Raw genomic sequence first — 18,393 nt, forward strand, 5'->3', positions numbered from 1 at the left:
AGAATAATAATAATCTCAGACAAAAAAAACCCTTCGTTTCAAATTTTAGACGCCAGTTGACGAAAGATGGCGCGGTATGGTGTACCAGCTGCTAAAAATAAAACGCTCCGCAATTGGTCATTTAACATGTATATTGCATAATTCAGAACAACATTATTTTTGTTTTGGCGCGAGAGTATAAAAAAATATACACACAGCTCGTTCGATCATCGATAAAAAAAAATTAATTATATAAATCGGGAGGGATTGGGAAGGGAGAAGTAGTGGTGGTAAGAATGTCGGTGGAGGAGGAAGGCATTGCTGTAATAGTTGTTGTTGTTGTTGAGGTCGGAGGAAAAGGATTGGAGGAGGTATACTGGCACTGTTTTGATCATTTTCTGCAGTGATTTCGACTTGAGAGAAATTTGTGTGCGCGACGAACCGAAATTATTTTTGAATGGTTTTTGAAAAGACGTAGGGAAGAATTGGTTTTTTAAACTTTTTGAATCGATTTTTTCGGAGCGCAGAGACAAAATGTAAGGACATGAGGAGTTTGAGAGACGATTCCCAGCAAAACTCCCAATATAAAGTCGACTTTTCGCTTGGAAAAAAAATAAAATAAAAATAAACAACACACAATTTGATTTGATTGGTTCCGGAGAGGGTGGGGTGGGGGTGGGGTAGGAGGGAAATATATAAATCAAGAGCGAGGGGTAGGAGAAAAATTAAAGAGAAAAACATAGTAGTAGTATAGCAGGTAATAGTATCAAATTCAATTCAAAACGAGGATGGGAGAGACAAATTATAATATGTATATCGTCAGTCGTCTTGTAGTCGACAATTTTTAGAAATCCCCCAAAGAAAAATTTGAGTTGGGAAAAATAATTATAATGCTCCCCCTCCAAATTACAATATAGTATATCAGATTGAAAATAGGAAGAAGATGAAGAAAATATAAGAAAAACGAACGGGTTCTCTTTTGAGGAAAACCGAAATAAAGGAACTTGCCACACATTTTTGTTTATGGATATGAGATAAGAGAATCAACACGAGAGTATAAGTCAACGAGAGAGAGACAGGGGCTAATATGCTACGTGTCACCGAGCTTTTCAACACACACAGTCACACACACACACACACTTTTTCGTCGTATAAATTGTTTTTTGGTTGTTGTCCTTTTGCGGTGGTGTGCAACACCAACAACGTTGCAGTAGATAGTCAATAGGAAGAAACACACGATGGACGGGCAGGTGGTCGCACACTCAACACTGAGAGACACAGAAGATTAACAACCACTTCATAACGTGTCCAACAAGCTGAAACCCACTCCAGTGTCAAAGGAATTGAGCAGCTCCTGAGCGTCTGTGCCAAACTGGCCGCCGTTATCGCCGGATATATTATCCAAAAATTCCAAACTAAAGTCACTGTTGTTGCTAGAACTGACACCACCCACGACACCACTGTTGGCTGCTTGTTGCTGCTGTTGAGGATTGTTAAATTGCTGTTGCTGCTGAGGTTGTTGCGGTTGTTGAGGTGTCTGCTGCTGCATAGTTTGCTGTCCCATTCCACCGGCCTGAGACTGTTGATTAAACTGTTGCTGTTGGGCTGTTGCAAACTGTTGTTGAGATGCGTTGGCGAACTGTTGTTGACCGGCGTTGTTGAAATGCTGAGCTTGGGCAAACTGTTGTTGTTGTTGCTGCTGGTTGGGATTGAATTGCTGCTGCTGAGCAAATTGCTGCGCTTGGCTGAATTGCTGCTGCTGTTGTTGGGGCACTCTCATATGCTGCTGCATTCCCTGTTGTTGCATCTGCATATTCGTCGCCATTTGCATTTTCTGTTGCATCATGGCATTGCCCATGTTTTGCGAATGAAGCATTTGCTGCGCCTGTTGTTGCTGCATTGTCAAAGTCACCTGTGCAACATCAATAATCATTAGTTGATCGACACAGTGTCAGACAAATTCAATAACCGTACCTGCTGCTGTTGTTGTTGTTGCATGTTTTGGCCCTGATTTCCCGCGTGCATGTACGTCTGCTGCTGCATGTACGTTTGCTGCTGCATTCGAATGTTGTTGGGATTGTTGGCGGCTGCTTGCTGCTGTTGGAAACGGGCCATTTGTTGGGCCTGTTGGGGTTGTTGAGCTTGCTGCTGTTGTTGGACTTGCTGCTGCTGCTGCTGCTGTTGGGCTTGTTGCTGCTGTTGTTGCATAGCGGCCATTTGCTGCTGCCTCCAGGCATTCATCCCGTCAGGACCAACCGTCACGTTGGGCGGCCGTTGAGCCCTGACCATCGGATTGCCACCCCCGCCATTGTTGTTGTACTGTGGCCGATTCATCATCATGTTGTTACCGCCGCCACCGCCGTAGCCTCCCATGTTGTTCATACCTGTATAGACACAACAACCGGAAAAACAACATTTTAAAACAACTTCTTAAGTGACATAATCGTGAAATAAACAAAAGGCTGATTTAATCTTACCCATCATTCCTTGAGGTTGTTGCTGTTGTTGGACCTGTTGCTGAGGGTAGTTCATCATAGGTCGTTGCTGTTGTTGCATCTGCTGTTGCTGCAACATCGGAGAGGTGTTTCCGTTGGGAGACGGACGCCCAACTGCCACCGATTGAGCGGGAACCATCGGCCGGATACCTGGCCGAATGGCCGGTGGGTATCCTCCTCCAACAACTCCTTGCTGTTGATTGCCAGCAGCCATCATGCCCATGTGTTGTTGTTGCCCTATCATCACGTTGGGTTGTTGCTGTTGCTGCTGGTTAGGTACAACGGCGGCCACTCCGGGTGTCGCGATTCCTCCACCACCGGCCATCATCGGCGTTTTGTAATCGGGAGGTGGAGGGCGCGTCATACCCTGTTGTTGCTGCTGTTGTTGTACATGCTGCTGTTGTTGCTGCATCATTTGCATCCGCATCATGGCCTGCAAATACATTCCATATTAGTACCTTGTCACTATTCTGATCAAGTTTCAAAGTTTATTTTGCTGTACCTGTTGTTGTTGTGCCGCCTGCTGATGTTGCAGAGCTTGTTGCTGTTGTTGCGCGGCTTGCTGCTGGACGCTGAGGGAGGCTGGCATTCTCGTATTGGCTCTCAAATGTTGTTGAGTAAAGTTGATGGTTTGCGTCTGGCTGGCAGAGTACGTGTACGTGTTATCCATGCCTGGCTGTTGTTGCTGCTGCTGCTGCGCCTGTTGTTGCACGACTTGGGTTTGAGATTGTTGCTGCTGTTGCGTTCCAGTCGGTTGCTGTTGTCCGGTGGCGGCAGCCGTTTGATTTTGATAAAACATGGACTGTTGTTGCTGTTGTACCATATGCTGCTGCTGCCTCATTTGCATGTTGGACATACCGGCGTTGACTTTGACATCCGCTGACATTTGCATGTGATGAGATGCAGCCATCTGCAACAATATATCCAAACAAAAGAAATAGTTGTTTTGTTGGTTAAGTCATAAAATAATTCGTAGAAAAATAATGAAATTTTGTGGGTTTTTCCAAATTTGGCCACTAGATGGCAGAGAGCCCATCTAGAATTAACTAATAATAAGGAATATTTGTATGTTGTGTTCTCGGAAAAATACAGTATAGCATATATATATATATCCATTTCCAAGGGAGGAGGAGGAGGGAGGGGTATAGAGCGAGAAAGAGCCCTCAAGGGGGAAAATGTCCAATGACCGAAAAGAGGCCACTCAACCTGTGTTTTCCATGGCCCTCTTTCTCTCTCTTTTTTTTTTTTACTTATTCTCTTACTTCTTCTTATTCTTCTTCTCTCTTTTTCTCTACCGTTTCGTGCTTGCTCTCCCCCGTCCTCTTTCGTGGGCGATAACAACATTCAAGAATTGAAACTGAGCTTTTCTCTCTCGACGCCGCACAAGAGAAAATGAATGGAAACAACAACAACAACAACAACAACTTGGAGTTGTCGTAACGCACATTTTCTTAATTTTTAAGAAGAAGAAAGAGGCCATCACCTCCAAAGACGACAAGTCGCTAAAACCAGACATGTTTCCAGTGTCCTCCCAACTTCCGCTCGAATGATTATGCGGATGGAATGTTAGTTGGGAAAGAAGAAGAAGAAGACAGAGAGAATGAAGGAATGAAAGAATTAAAAGAGAGGGGCGACACATCCGGCGACGTTTCTGCTGCTGCTGCTGCCTCCGTATGTTAGTTAGTAAAAGTTAGACGCTGCGGGCCATTTTTTGGGTCTCTGTGCTCGGCCGAGTGAGTGAGCGCGCGCGCTTTGCTCTCTACCCAACTGACCTTGAGGGTTATATATCCATGCCACGAATACCTCCTCCTCCTCCTGCTGGAGTCTCTGTCCTCCTGCTACTTACTACACTCGACCTCTATTGTCATGAAGAAATGGGGGCATATCTCCCCCCCGCCACCACCACCACCCTACAACGACTAAAAATCGGAATTACCTGGATTTGTTGACCGTTGTTGCCTCCGCTGCTACTCATGTGCATCTGTTGCTGTTGAGTTTGGCTAAACTGGACATTGCCCGGTCCGGCAGCTGATGGTGGAGGTGTCCGACCGCTGTTACCGCTCGTGTTATTGCCACTTGCAGTTGTACTCGTCGGCGTTGGCGCTTTTCGAGCGTTGAATTGTTGTTGTTGTTGTTGCTGCTGCTGTTGTTGTTGTTGCATTTGCTGAGGGGTAGGTGGTCCCATTGGGCTTGTCTGGCTCATTGGAACAGGTGATGATTTGGCACCAGGGACTTGATGTTGGCTACCGGGGATGCCCTGTTGTTGTTGATGCTGTTGTTGTTGGACTGGTCGCCCAGGTCCGGGGCTGTTGCCTCCCAAGGGCGAATTGGCAAAATAGGGCATTTCCTTCTTGATCATTGGACTATTGGGACCGTAGCCACCTTGGCCCGTGTACGGTGTTCGATTCATGAACTGATTCGCTTGCTGCTGTTGTTGTTGCTGCTGGGTTGGGCCTTGTGCGGATGGATTGTTGTACTGCGGTTGTTGCTGAGGCTGCTGCTGCTGCTGTTGTTGGTGTTGCTGCTGCTGGTCTTGGAAATTGCCCCGCATCCGCATGTTGTTGACGACAGGCGGATGGTGGGGAGGAACCAAAGGTGCACCTTGATTGGCCATTGTCGGGGGCACAGAGAGACCTGTCGAGGCCTGATTCATGGCCGCCGGAGTCATACCCATCTGAGCTTTGTGTTGGTGTTGCTCCGCCATTTGCTTCAATGTCAACGCGGCCGGACTGAGTTCCGGGCCACCGGAATTGACTCCAAATGGTTGCGGCATTTGCCGATTATTCATGCCATTGCCACCGCCAGCGACGGCAGCACTGTTGTCCACTCTTTGCTGCTGCTGCTGCTGTTGATGCTGGATGGGCGGGGTGCTTTTGGAGGTATCAACAAACGGCCCTGGAGCAATCCCAGTCGGATTGTTGTTGTTAAATGATCCAGTTGATGTCGATGATAGGGTGGCCGTACTGCAACTGGATGTCGTTATACTCGTCGTCAAGATGGATGATGAAGTGTTGTTGTTGTTGCAGCTACTGGAACTGCTACTCGACTGGGCGTTCATGCTCATCGATTTGCCGATATCCAGCATGGCTGCCTGGATTTCGCGGTCGGCCGCTTCCACCTCTTCCTGCTTGAGTCGTGAGACGATGGAGTCGACCGTGCGAGATCCGTCGGATACCAAAGGAGCGCCGAATGGATCGGACAAGAGTCCGCCACTTTTGATGTTGGTGTCTGTCGTGTCGAAATCGAATTCCTCCATAAATTCAGGAGGCAGATCGTGTATCTCTGAGATCAGATCTTTGAACGTATCCGCATTGATGATTCCATCCGACGTGTCCTCCGAGATGAAACGCTCCAAATTGGCTAAATCGGCCGCCGTTTCGTCAGAGTCGCCGTTCAATTCCGCCATAAAGTCGGGCGTGTCGCATCGTTTCTCCTTTTTCATTTCGGGCGGGCCATCTTGTCCGTTGGATGGCGACACCTGAGTCTAGGAAAATAACACACCAAACATTTTTTTATAAAAATTCAATTCGTCGTTTTCTCTTTTTGTGAGTGTGTGACTGGATAATGACCGGATGAGCGTCATTGATAATCATCATCATCATTGAAATAACTCACCTCGCTCTTGACGGATGTGTTGGTGAGCGTCTTGACAGAGACGCTGGTGGCGCCGCTGGCGCTAGCGGTGAACTCGAGCTGCTGAACGATTTCGACCGAGAATTTGGCTGGGCCGCCACCAGAGGCCGTCGCCGATGAGCTAGCCGTCGTCGTCGTCGTGCATTGGATCTTGGCGGCCGGTGGTCCGTCGCCGCCGCCACCGCCGCCCGACGACGACGACGACGAAGTGGAGGAGGAGTGATTTTGTTGATTTTGATTTTGGGATGATGATCCGTTCATCCCGCTGGACTCACTCCCACCTCCATCTCCGCTCTCGTCCAGCGGACGCTTCCCGTACTTATTCTAATATACAAACATTATCGTCAGTTTTTTTTTTAAATTATTGATTGATTGATTTCCCACCCCAAAATATGTTTGAAATGTGTTGCAAGACAAAAATAAAATAAAAGAGGGAGAAGAAAATGGTTGCCGGGTCGATAATCGAATGTCGGAAGAAGAAGGAGAGAGAGGAAAAAGGGAGTCAAAGCCCCCCCTTCACTCTTCTTTTTTGGCGGAGTAGGAGGCGGACAGTCAAGGAGAGTTAGGAAGGGTGGTGTGTGTGTGTGTGTGTGGTGGTACTAGTCCTCTTTTTATCCACAGCCAAAAAGGGGATCAATAGTTCGCGGCGGAGTTAGAGAGAGAGAAGAGAAGAAGGAGGTGGGCCAAGTCCTTAACACACCACCCCCATCTCCGGGATATCTCACAGTGTGTGTAGAGAGAGATTCCGGCCCTCCCTATTGGCTACCTGGACCACCCCGTGACCGAACCGAGAGCCCCTACCCCGAGTGCGCTGGTGTAGTACACACTCTATCAGTGATGGCTCGCATCAACGCCGCTGATTGGTCCGACACGACGAACAAGAAGTCGAGAGAGAGAGAGAGAGAGAGCGCGACAGTTCTCTTCTTCTTCTTCTTCCTCTCATTCTGCCCCGAGGTTCAATACCTTTCTTCCCCCCCCTCTCTCTACACGGTCAAAGAACCTTGTGTGTGTGTGTAGGTTCCTCCTCTACTGTACGGCCATTCCTCTACACACCTAACATCCTCGATGGCAAAATACAGGACAATGAGGTCACCGACACACACACACGAAAGCGCTTGACCCGATCATCACATGATTTCTATATTTTTTCAAAAATATTTCCTACCAAAAATACAATGCGCATTATAATTCTCTATTTCGGGGTTTCTTGTGTTGAAATACATACACAGAGAGAGCGCGCACCGGTTAAATTGCGGGACACATCCTCCTCCTCCTCCCCCCCCCCCCCCCCCCCCCACAGAAAGAAAGAAATGGGTTCGTTTGCGCTGGTTTCGCTACCGGTGATGGTGGTGAACGACCTCTTTTGATCGCATCTGTTTAACGGGTTTTTCTTTTTCTTTCCAGTGCAGTTATAATAATCTTGGCGCTATTTTCTCACGCAAAAGTCCATCACATTTTGGTACGTAAGACATTTTCTATTTCTCCTACCCAAGAGGAGCGGTAGTAGTGTAGTAGGGGTGCGGAAGGGGTAGCGGGAATCAATGATTCAGCTGGTGGGCACCACACACACACACAGAGACAAAGAGCACAACTCCTCACAGGAGCGTCGCACAAGGAGTCAAGGGATCGATGATAGGGATAGTAGTAGTAAAAAAGAGAGAAAAAAAGATTTCGGTGGTTTGTTTCTTACCGACTGCGTGTTGCCGGCGTGAGTCTCCGTAGCCGGTTTTGTACGTTCGGTGCTGGACGGACCACCACCGGTATTAGTAGTTGAGTTGTTATTAATTCCGCCGCTACTGCTGCTGCTGCTTTTATTGCTCTTGCTGTTGCTACTCGTCTTTTTGGCTTTGGGGTCGAGATACTTTTGCTTCAATGCGAACGACTCTTGCATTTGCTGTTCGCACAAGGCCGGTCCAATTCGCTCATAGTGCATAAATCGATCCTGATGATCCTTGGTGTAGACTTCGACTCGCCTCCGCAGTCGATCCACGGCCGCCTGACGTTTCGGAGGCAGCACCTCCGACATTACTCCGCACGCAACCAATAATCTTATTGGCTGCCCCGCTCTTAGCTCCACATCCGTTGAGGCTCCAGTCTGCTGCTGCTGCTACTCGAATGCTTTAATCTTTCCACAACATGGCCTGTTTTCATGCTGAATCAACCTGCAATTGCAAAATATATACGTTATTAAATCATTCGTCAAACAAACAAGGAATACTAAAAATTGACGTTAAGAACAGACAGACAAACATCCACAAGGTCGTGATATAAAAACTATAAAACACACAATAACCTTGGACTCTTTCAAACACTTGGAATTTATAGATTTCCCAGTAGTATGTACCAGAACTTTTGTTTTTCCCTGGAAACTCTCTCTCTCTCTCTGATATCGAAATTGAATTGCAACCCGAAGAAAGAAAAAACTCTTCGAACACAATACTTTTATATTTTTTTAAAAAAAAAAAGGGCCACCACTTGTGTAATGAGACGATGGGTTTCCAAATGATGGCCTTGTGTCTACTGCTTTCCCTACCCCTCCCAGTCGAGTCCCCCTTCCTCCACACACACACATTTCGAAAGGGAGTTTCTCGCGCGCTTGTCAAACAACACCACCTAGCGAGCGGGTTAACAACCACTTGACGCGTCACTAACTGGGAAAAACTGAAAGATGAACATAAAAGAAAAGAGGAAGGGGAGAGACAAAATATTTTCTCTCTCCCCACACACACACACACACACACACCCTTCGGAAACAACCCCAGGTTCGAAATATATGCTGGGGCTTGTTCCCCTCACTGTGAAATAAAAAACCCTCAACCATTCAAATTTCTCAGTGTGTGTGTTGGTGTGTTTGGGGCTCCTCAATGAACAAAACCTAAAAATGGACGTTGACTGGAAATCAAAACACACAGACGCTGGGAATATATGACCAACACGTTTTGACCCCAATGCATCCTCCTATACACACACACACACAGACATAAGAGAGTGAAATATTGATTGCAATCTCACGCTGGTGTTGTGTGTGCGGTTTGATAGTGACGCGGGCGGAAGGTCCCCCCCAAACCAATTCGGTCAAAAAATAAAAAAAAACCCTAAGAAAGCAACCGGCATGATGATTATTACATGCAATCAATTGTCTCAATGACCGGATGGTTACTCAACTTGTACTCACTCAACAGGTTACAACAATATTTTAAGAAAGCACATGTGTCATTCCACACACGCCATTTTTGTTGGCGAAATTCTCCCCCCCCCTTTCCATCCCACAAGAAATGATGATTGCATACCTGCATGTGCCGAGTTTGAATAGATCCGCAGAGATGAGGTTAGAGGTATGTGGTAGTAGTGAGTAAGTGGTAAGTCTTAAATTGTGCAATAATCCAAGACACGAGACTCGGCTTGCTTTTGGCCAGATTCCAGTCGACACACAGACACTGCAACACACACCACACACACCACACGTCCAACACGTAACACACTCGTTGGATATATGTCCCCACCAAAGTTTATGCTTGCGCCAAAAAATAAAAAGAGACTCGGCAGCACAGACACACCGAGAATTCAATTTTCGAAAAAAAGAAAGCCAATCGATTGAGTCACTTGAACGTTTTTTTTGTGGGGAGTAATGGCGATTTTTTCCAAGACTAATTATTCGTCGAAATTGAGGGAGAAACACACGACACCAGTGAGAGAGAGATCGATTTCGTCGGGGATTTGGTGTGTTTGTGTGTGTGTGTGATTGACGAAGAAGAGGGGGAAAAAAATGATTTTGTTCGGAGAAGTTTCAGAGATACGTCTCGTTCTCGTTCAGCAGCAACTTCGACTGAACACAATTGCCACATTGGCTTGGAGAGTCCCCCCAGCCCCAGCCGTTCGGAGCTGTTAGCCGTCGGCACCTTGATACTCGTAGTCAAGCACACGTCAAAATGTGTGTCTGCTTTTCAGTTGGGGTGGGGGGATATCTATTTTATTTTACGTGGCGCTACACCACGTAATTCAAACGTTGGAAAATATTCGACTGAAATTCGATGGAAACGTCCAAGTTGATGAATATACATTTATTTTAACAGAGAAAGCTCAATAATGACGACTTTCCGTATTAACAGGAGAGAGACGGATTTGACCACATTTCACTTGAAAAACCAACGGAAAAGCCAAGCGAAAAAAAAAGAAAAGAAAGAAAAAAGAGAGAGGGAGAGACTCGGGCTCTTCCCCGACAGACAGCGCCACAGCGGCCACGGCTGCAGACGCCACCCGTTTTTCCTCTCTCTTTCGCCTCTCTCCTTTCATCCTGATTTCCTCCCTTCCCTCCGCTTTCGTTTACAGTTTCGGCCGCGCGTCTTACTTGAAAATATATTTTTTTTCCTTCCTTCTCTCTTTCTAGATTTTTCGTGTGTTGGATTTTCATTTTATTGGGACACATTTTTTTTTTGTTTTCTATTTTCTTTTGACCTCTCAACTGTCATCTAGCGGCCAATGCGACCAACGATATACTAACGTCACATTTCTATAACTTAAATGCAATTTTCTCAATGCTAAACGCGCATAATAATTAGCTACGAGACAACATCTTGATGCAAACACGTATAATAATACGTAAGGCGATAGGAGATGAAATTATTATGCCATTAACTGATGAAAATCTGCTCGTAAAAAGCCTATGCTTAATAATAAATCTACCAAGGCCGCACTGCAGGTCACAATGACTAACGGTCGTCGAGACGTCGACACACACACACACAAAAGGAGGAAGGGGGAAAAAAAGTTACTTTCTACCAAAAAACTGGCAATGCTGTATGTTTACCTCTGCGAAAAGAAAAACAAACCTTCCGTCCCGCTGATTTGTCGATTTGACAGTTGCTCTGGTAACGTTAGTATTGGCAAAGTAATAAAAAACCTGTTGGGTCGATTTCCGCAGCTTGGCAAGAAGGTAAAAAGGAAATAGTATTAAATCAGTCAACGAGGAGAAAATGGGGCGCAAAGTTGTAGTCGCCGTTTGCTGCTTGAACCAGTGGGCTTTGGATTTCGACGGAAATCTGTCACGCATCATCGCCAGCATCCAAGAAGCAAAAGTACAAGGTGCTAGTTATCGCACAGGACCCGAATTAGAAGTCACAGGATACAGCTGTGAAGATCATTTTTATGAAGCTGACACTCTTCTACACAGCTGGGAGGTTAGCGTGTCACTTTTATGATTTATGTTTACTGCGGTTTGTTTCTGGGAAATCTAGAAAATGATCTTTGATCCTCAAATAGGTTTTGGCTGAACTATTAGCCAGTCCAGTATGCAAAAATATTTTAGTTGATGTTGGCATGCCGGTTATGCACAAGAGTGTCACTTACAATTGCAGAGTTGCTTTTTTCAATGGGTAAGCAAATCTTTTATTGTTATTACGCTCTTCTTATAACCAGTACCCCCCTTTTCGCAGAAAAATCTTGCTGATTCGTCCTAAATTGAAACTCTGTGATGATGGCAATTACAGAGAATCAAGATGGTTCACTGCCTGGACAAAAGTAAAAAAATTTATTTGACACCAGGTTTTGAGATCTGTGGCCTTAAAATGTGAATTATTTTGTAAACAGCTTTACCAAACAGAGGATTACATATTGCCAGAGTTTATAAGAGAGCTTACAGGGCAAAAATCTGTAGTTTTTGGAGATGCAGTCCTGGAAACCTTGGATACCACCATCGGTTTTGAAATTTGTGAAGAATTGTGGAATCCCTCCAGGTACAGTTGTACTTACAAATGAATATTATTATTGTTTGTTGTTTTAATGACCAGTAAAACCCAATATGCACACTATTTGGTAGTACTCACATTTCTCTCGGTTTGGACGGCGTTGAATTCATCGTCAACGGGTCGGGTTCCTACTTTGAGTTGCGCAAGGCCAACGTTGCCGTCGATTTAGTCCGGGACGCGACGAGAAAGTCCGGCGGTTGCTACTTATTCTCAAATTTAAGAGGCTGCGATGGACAGCGTATCATGTTTAATGGTGGATCGTGTATCGCACTTAACGGACAAACAATCGCTAGAACGCGTCAATTCTCCTTAGAAGAAGTGGTAATTTCGTCACAATATGTATCATTTGGATATTTTTAAAATCATTTCTTGCGATGGTTTATTCTTTAGGAAGTTGCTGTAGCCACTGTCGACTTGGATGACATACGAACTTACCGCAATTTAGTCCGTTCTCGAAACATTGCCGCTGCCCAGAGTCCATCGTATCGTCGTATTCCGGTCGATTTCAGTCTGAGTGAGTCTTCCTGCTACGCTATGAGAGCTTCCAGTACCCCATTCAAATGGCAGTACCACAGTCCTGAAGAGGAGATTGCTTATGGTCCTGCCGGCTGGCTCTGGGACTATCTCAGGTTGGTTCAAATTCATTTCAAATAACAGGATGACATTTTTTTAAACCGAACATAAAATTACTTAAAGGCGGTCCGGTCAGGGTGGATTTTTCTTGCCTCTGAGTGGAGGTGTCGATTCAAGTTCCTCGGCTGTTTTAGTTTACTCCATGTGTCGAATGGTGGTGACTTCTGTACAAAATGGCGATAGTCACGCCATCGATGATGTCCGGCGTATCGTTGGCGATCCCAGTTACATCCCGGACGATCCTCGCGAACTGTGCAACCGGATTTTCATCACCTGTTACATGGGCAGCGCCAATTCATCGGTGGAGACACGGCAGCGGGCAAAGGACTTGTCTGACCAGCTGGGAAGGTAAACGACCTTTTTTAATTGGCCAACTTGACACCACAAACAAACAAAAAACAGACACTGAATTATTTTTCCTTATCCCCCAATAAGCTATCATTTGACCCTGGCTATCGACGCTGTTGTCTCGGCCGCTCTCAACATTTTCACAGTCGTCACGGGGCTCGTACCAAAGTTCAGAGTCGATGGCGGCAGTTTGCGAGAAAACCTTGCCCTGCAAAACGTCCAGGCCCGAATGAGGATGGTGTTGAGCTACTTGCTGGCCCAGTTGATGTTGTGGGCCAGGGGCAGATCGGGTGGTTTGTTGGTTCTTGGTTCTGCCAATGTCGACGAATCTTTGCGTGGCTACCTCACCAAATACGATTGCTCCAGTGCCGATGTTAATCCCATCGGCGGAATCTCCAAAGGGGATTTGAAGCGATTCCTAACATACGCCCGGAATGAATATTGTCTAACTTCCCTGGACACTATTCTGACAGCTCCGCCGACTGCCGAATTGGAGCCCTTGCAAGAAGGTCGTCTAGTTCAGACGGACGAAGAAGACATGGGTTTAACTTACGCCGAGCTGGGTGACTTGGGGCGACTTCGTAAACAGGCAGCCTGTGGGCCTTACACCACTTTCTGTCGACTAATTCAAAGCTGGAGGGGAGCAGGAACACCAGCTGAAATCGCACACAAAGTATACAATGTCTCTTTTATAAAAGAAAAGAAAAAATGGAAATTTAGTACCAACAGAGTTTCAATTTCAAGGTCAAACATTTTTATCGCTGCTACGCCATCAACCGACATAAAATGACGGTGATTACGCCTTCCGTCCACGCCGAGACGTACAGCCCCGATGATAACCGCTTCGACCATAGGCCCTTCCTTTACAACGCCAAGTGGGGATGGCAGTTTCGCGCAATTGACGCTCATGTAAGTATACGTATATCGAGCCGTTTCATGCCCGACAGCTATACTACTACTATGCTACTATGTAAGCTTGTGAATTATTCATTTAGGCTTTTAATGGAATTACCATGTAGAATGTAGAGGAATCCCGGTTCGCCTCGAGAATCTTTATCCTTCCCTTTTTATACTGCTACCAAAGTCAGGGTGGGGCGGGGGGGCTGAAAGGAGGAAGGGGAGGTTTTATATGCTAAGGCTGTTTGATCTGTGAAAACTGGAGAGGTGCCGGCGTATTGATCGGTTGGGAAAGCCATGGCTTACGCATGTCATTTTTAGATATGTTCCACCTCCTTTTTTTTGTTGTCTTTTTTTCTAGTTGGAGCACGTCAACAAGATGGTCGACACTGATGATCGTAAACTAGATAATGCGCACATGCAATCAGGTAATTCTATTGCATTTTAGTTAATGGCGAAGAAAAGGAAATCACCAAAATTCACAAACTGCTAATTGTGCGGATCAACGGGGAGCTTCTGCGTTACCGTCTAGATTCAAATTAATTAATAAGCCTTTAGATAAAAGGAGATTATCAGCATAATATGGGCTCAACAAAGCCGTCCATGTAATTAATTATTAGACTGTAATAATAATACCGTCAAATAATACACTCCCAGATACATCATTTATTCTCTCCCATTTTCTTGAATGATTTCGTCATTTTCTGTTTTCTCGTCTTCCGCTCCTGCTGCTGCTGCTGTTGATAATGCGACGACTTCTTGGTTCTTGTCCGCTTGATCGATACTTTGAGATACTTCCGCAACGGCAGCATTCGTCGGTGTAGGACTAGGTTTTTCAGTAGTCGCAGTGGCAGTCTGCGCAATGTCCGTAGCTTGTTGTAAATAGGCTGCAGCCAATTGATCCAGTCCGGCGCTTGTAGCCAGGTCAGCCGACAAAACCAGAGACAACGGATCTGATCGTCGCGCCAACGTGCGAGCCGCTTCAGCTACCTCGCCATTGGCCAGGAAACATTTTACTGCCAATTCGAGATTACCATCTAAAACAGCTTTGCTGGCCCAACGAGAAAGACTCTCTTGAACTTGAGAACTTTCGTCGGGGTACTGGCAACGTGTAAGAGCCACGGCTTCACGATGTAACTGCTGACTGGAAAACATTTCAATTGCCTGACTCTTCTGGCCGGAAATTAGAGTATAAGACACGGCTTTCCTGACATCTCCTTCTGCCATCAGCTGCTGGGCGTACAGATGGGCCATTTCCCTCCAAAACCTATCGGATCAATACTCCAATTAATGATCGTCGAGTCTCATCTTGTGATTTAAAAAATGGCCAACTTACTCCAAAGAGACTTGAGGAGCCAAACTAACAAGCCAATCATTAAGCTGTCTTTTCTTTACAGCTTCTCGTAGCATCGATTCGACATCTCCTTGCCAGATTCTCAAATGAGCTGCTAGATCTGAATTAGAACCTTCTTGATGATGGTCGATCTCCTCCTGGAGCATTTGAACTGTGGAATCCCGGCTAGCAAAAAAGCCCAGATGAGCCAACTCTGCATCTCCGAAATCAGAAGCAGGACATGTATAGGATTCCGGATCTTCGCCAATGACGGAATGTTTTAGAGTCACTCCTTTCAGGGTAGCCAATATTTTGCAGTCTTTCAAACCCTCGATTCGGCCACGGGCTTCAAGAGTGGCGCTAACCGGGAACAATGATTTAAGCTTACTCGGTGGCTTCTTTTTAGTTGTGCCACTTGAAGTTGCATGGCGACCAACAAAAGAAGAAGATTGAGGGGGTTTGTATGGTGTTTTCTTTCGTTCCTTCAACGTTTTGACTGCAATAGATTCGGCAGGTGTCTTATAGACTTGTTCTTTAACTTTCCACATTCGAATCGTCATGTCGTCTCCTCCTGTAACGGCTGTATCCTGTTCTAATGCGTTCCATTCGCAACAAAGCAATCTTCCGGTATGGCCACCAAAATTAGCCACTTGCTCTTTGTTGATCACGTCCCAAACCTGTAATAATCGAAGAGGAATAATAATACATTTTGTTTCAAGTGTCATTCAAAAATTTAGAATTCATGGTTTAAACCTGTAATCACAACAATGCAAGTGAAAATAAAAGGGTATAATTAAAAAGTCTAGAATGATTTACCTGTGCGGTTCCATCATAACTCGCAGAAAGAAGCTTTCCATCTTCATGTGGGCTCCAAGCCACCGACACCACACGTTCTTTATGACCGCTAAGAGTAGCCGCAAGTGTGGATGTTGCGGGTTCGTCGTTGTTGGCAACGACGACGCTAAAAACTGGAACAAAAGTAAAAAGGCGTCAGTCAGTCAATAAAACAAAAGGGGTCAAGATAGTTAAAATTTACACGTACCTTTGATGTTCACATCGTTTGAAGCCACTGCCAACCAGTTTTCAAATTTGGAAGGTTCCACACTTTGGAAAGTGAATGGCGGATGCCATTTAAGGCATTGAATAAGTTTTTTATGCGCAACGATAATCGTTAGCAAAGATAAATCGCCGCCTGAATAGATTTCCACAGAACCGTCTTCGTTGCCTACGGCTAGAAGAGAAAAGTCCACTTTCCATTGAAATTCCGTACGCGAAGGGAACTTTTGATTTTTTTCCCCTTTGCTTGTTATCAAATTATTGAAATTTTTTGCTTCCGTATCTAATGCTGATGGGTCGTGAACCATAATGTTGTTCCCACCACAAGAGTAGAGAAATATCCCTTCCTTAGACGGCAGTGTAGCCCAGGATAAATTGTACACGGTACCCTTGTGGTAAGTGCGACTCAATTGAGGTGGTTTAGTTAGCGACAGTGTGTCAAATATTCCTACGCGTCCTTCATCGGTTCCAAATGCCAACCGGCCCTCTATTGTCGGATGCCACGCTAATCCACTCACTTTGCCTGTTATGATTGAATTGCAATTTTACTCTCTATACTGCATAAGTCGATTATATATTCATCACCTTTGATTCCATTCCACAGCATCATCATGTCAGGTTTCGCAGCTGCCATATTCCATAGTCTGATGGAGCAGTCTCCCAATCCCACAGCCATTTGGGATGAATCGATGGGATTGATATTCATGACGTAGATGAAACCACCCATGGTCGGCATACAAAGATGCGGATTCTCCATTTCTTGAATGCCTAACACTTCTTTTGGTACGTGGCCTTCCACAATGGGCCAAAGAATAACATTACGATCCTGCGCCGAGGTCCAAATCATTTCCTGGTTTTCTCCAGTCATGTATGAAGAAATATTGAAGAGTCCACGACTGTGAAGCTTGTGAACGATCTTCCAAGACAATTTGGGCCCAACCTACAGCAAAACAAAGTGGTTAAATTCATGCAAATAAAAATTTAACTTAAAATTCTGACCTCCCACAAGATAAGTTCACCACTGAGTCCACTGCTCAAAATATGTTTTTCGTTTAGCCAATGTAAGGCTACCCAGGTCGCACGTTTATCATCCTGAGTAGACCGAGGGCGATGGACTCCAGTATTGCCAGGAAGTTTTGATTGGCTGACACATTTTCCTTCGTTAGTGGCCCAGATTTTAATAGTTTTATCTCGGCCCGAAGTCGCCAAGAATGTTTCCTTCTTTTCTTTTTCACAAATAAATACATTTCCTTTCAAAGGGCACCAAACGATGTTGTGTAGATCCTAAAAGAATTTGTTATGAATTAATGACGACACTTCATGGGAAAACGTAAAACTGGTTAAACTTATTACATCTTCGTGAGCTCGCAGTTTATGAATTATACCACGGTTTTCTAAATGAAATCAATTATTTGTGTGATGAAAAATCATGATAATGCTAGAGCAAGTACTGAATCATTACCTCTAACATCACATATGTACAGCAATCCACCTTTACAGCCAATGGCCAGATGCCATGGAATGTGGGGATTGAATGACAGCATAAGAGGGTTTATTTTCCCATAATTGAGCTTCCGAGTGCTGCAACTCTCATAGCTCAATAGTAGCTCTGTTATTATGATGGTCCCATCTTCACTAGACGAAGCCAAGATTTTCTTCTCCAGTAGAGAAGACCAACTTAAACAAGAAATTTTTTGCTCCTAGAAAAAAAAATTTTAAATGAGAATTTGTAGCTTGATAATATGTTTTACAAATATTACCTGGTGTGCATTTTGTTCAAATACAAGACTCAAATCATTATATTTCCATATACAAATAGAACCATCTTCTCCAGCACTACTCAGCAACAAATTTTCCTCTTCTGAGGGCTGATACCAAGACACACCTTCATTTGAAAACAAAACCGATTAATTAAAAAGTAAACCTAAAGAAGTTATGCTACACTAACAAGTAATTTTATTCCTGTGGGCGTCCGGGATGACATGAGTTGCAGGATAACTGAAATTATCTCCTACATTACAAGATTTCACAAAGACAAGGCATCGCGAAGCAGCATAAACTAATACTCCAGACTTCTTGTGACATTCAAAAGCACCACTCAGATACCAATTTGGAGATGGAGGAATCACAATCTCTTTTTTATTTTCTGTCATCCTATAAGTTTAACTCAGACAATTTCTTTAAGTTGAAAACTAAATTTTTTACATATACGCACCATGTGCGAACAATTTCAAAACAACGTGCACAGACGACAAAGGTGATGCTAAGCAGTAAC

General features: G+C 44.9%; 3 protein-coding genes and 1 long non-coding RNA gene across 5 annotated transcripts; 1 reads left to right on the top strand and 3 right to left on the bottom strand.

Annotated features, from left to right (window-relative positions):
• Nucleotides 1–111: 111 nt before the first annotated feature.
• On the bottom strand, nt 112–9,973 carry LOC124342555 (neurogenic protein mastermind-like). 2 transcript variants are annotated; one of them, XM_046795545.1, is made up of 8 exons: nt 9,398–9,973; nt 7,798–8,269; nt 6,090–6,431; nt 4,411–5,958; nt 2,977–3,384; nt 2,457–2,907; nt 1,954–2,363; nt 112–1,891 (listed from the first exon to the last, which is right to left on the bottom strand). In XM_046795545.1, the coding sequence occupies exons 2-8, from the start codon at nt 8,131–8,133 to the stop codon at nt 1,277–1,279; spliced, it is 4,110 nt and encodes a 1,369-aa protein (XP_046651501.1). In that variant the 5' UTR covers nt 8,134–8,269; nt 9,398–9,973; the 3' UTR covers nt 112–1,276. The 2 variants fall into 2 exon arrangements, with proteins under 2 accessions (XP_046651501.1, XP_046651502.1); XM_046795546.1 differs by lacking the exon at nt 9,398–9,973 and adding an exon at nt 8,401–8,478.
• Nucleotides 9,974–10,903: 930 nt separating this feature from the next.
• LOC124342618 (glutamine-dependent NAD(+) synthetase-like) lies at nt 10,904–14,394 on the top strand. Its single transcript, XM_046795663.1, has 10 exons — nt 10,904–11,284; nt 11,367–11,479; nt 11,540–11,624; nt 11,694–11,839; nt 11,923–12,172; nt 12,242–12,480; nt 12,548–12,832; nt 12,920–13,505; nt 13,577–13,741; nt 14,091–14,394. Exons 1-10 carry the CDS (start codon nt 11,081–11,083, stop codon nt 14,175–14,177), a joined length of 2,160 nt encoding a protein of 719 aa, XP_046651619.1. The 5' UTR covers nt 10,904–11,080; the 3' UTR covers nt 14,178–14,394.
• On the bottom strand, nt 13,600–14,084 carry LOC124343022. The gene is made up of 2 exons (XR_006919106.1): nt 13,845–14,084; nt 13,600–13,779 (listed from the first exon to the last, which is right to left on the bottom strand). It is a non-coding gene; the product is annotated as an uncharacterized LOC124343022 (long non-coding RNA).
• LOC124342572 (gem-associated protein 5-like) lies at nt 14,149–18,393 on the bottom strand. The gene is made up of 10 exons (XM_046795573.1): nt 18,067–18,393; nt 17,879–18,003; nt 17,581–17,818; nt 17,472–17,512; nt 17,118–17,402; nt 16,704–17,058; nt 16,105–16,641; nt 15,879–16,030; nt 15,066–15,739; nt 14,149–14,996 (listed from the first exon to the last, which is right to left on the bottom strand). The coding sequence occupies exons 1-10, from the start codon at nt 18,269–18,271 to the stop codon at nt 14,396–14,398; spliced, it is 3,213 nt and encodes a 1,070-aa protein (XP_046651529.1). The 5' UTR covers nt 18,272–18,393; the 3' UTR covers nt 14,149–14,395.

This window comes from Daphnia pulicaria, chromosome 6, assembly GCF_021234035.1.
Source record: "Daphnia pulicaria isolate SC F1-1A chromosome 6, SC_F0-13Bv2, whole genome shotgun sequence".
NCBI classification, from domain to species: domain Eukaryota; kingdom Metazoa; phylum Arthropoda; class Branchiopoda; order Diplostraca; family Daphniidae; genus Daphnia; species Daphnia pulicaria.

Excerpts from the sequence above, each read along its gene's own strand:
- LOC124342572 (XM_046795573.1), bottom strand. The coding sequence starts at position 18,271 with ATGACAGAAAATAAAAAAGAGATTGTGATTCCTCCATCTCCAAATTGG. Across the intron at positions 17,513-17,580 it reads GTACATATGTGATGTTAGAG|AAAACCGTGGTATAATTCAT; the intron begins GTAATGATTCAG and ends GATTTCATTTAG. Across the intron at positions 17,403-17,471 it reads AACTGCGAGCTCACGAAGAT|GATCTACACAACATCGTTTG; the intron begins GTAATAAGTTTA and ends AAATTCTTTTAG.
- LOC124342555 (XM_046795545.1), bottom strand. The coding sequence starts at position 8,133 with ATGTCGGAGGTGCTGCCTCCGAAACGTCAGGCGGCCGTGGATCGACTG. Across the intron at positions 5,959-6,089 it reads ACACATCCGTCAAGAGCGAG|ACTCAGGTGTCGCCATCCAA; the intron begins GTGAGTTATTTC and ends TTATTTTCCTAG. Across the intron at positions 3,385-4,410 it reads ACAACGGTCAACAAATCCAG|ATGGCTGCATCTCATCACAT; the intron begins GTAATTCCGATT and ends ATATTGTTGCAG.
- LOC124342618 (XM_046795663.1), top strand. The coding sequence starts at position 11,081 with ATGGGGCGCAAAGTTGTAGTCGCCGTTTGCTGCTTGAACCAGTGGGCT. Across the intron at positions 11,840-11,922 it reads GAATTGTGGAATCCCTCCAG|TACTCACATTTCTCTCGGTT; the intron begins GTACAGTTGTAC and ends ACTATTTGGTAG. Across the intron at positions 12,173-12,241 it reads AATTCTCCTTAGAAGAAGTG|GAAGTTGCTGTAGCCACTGT; the intron begins GTAATTTCGTCA and ends TTTATTCTTTAG.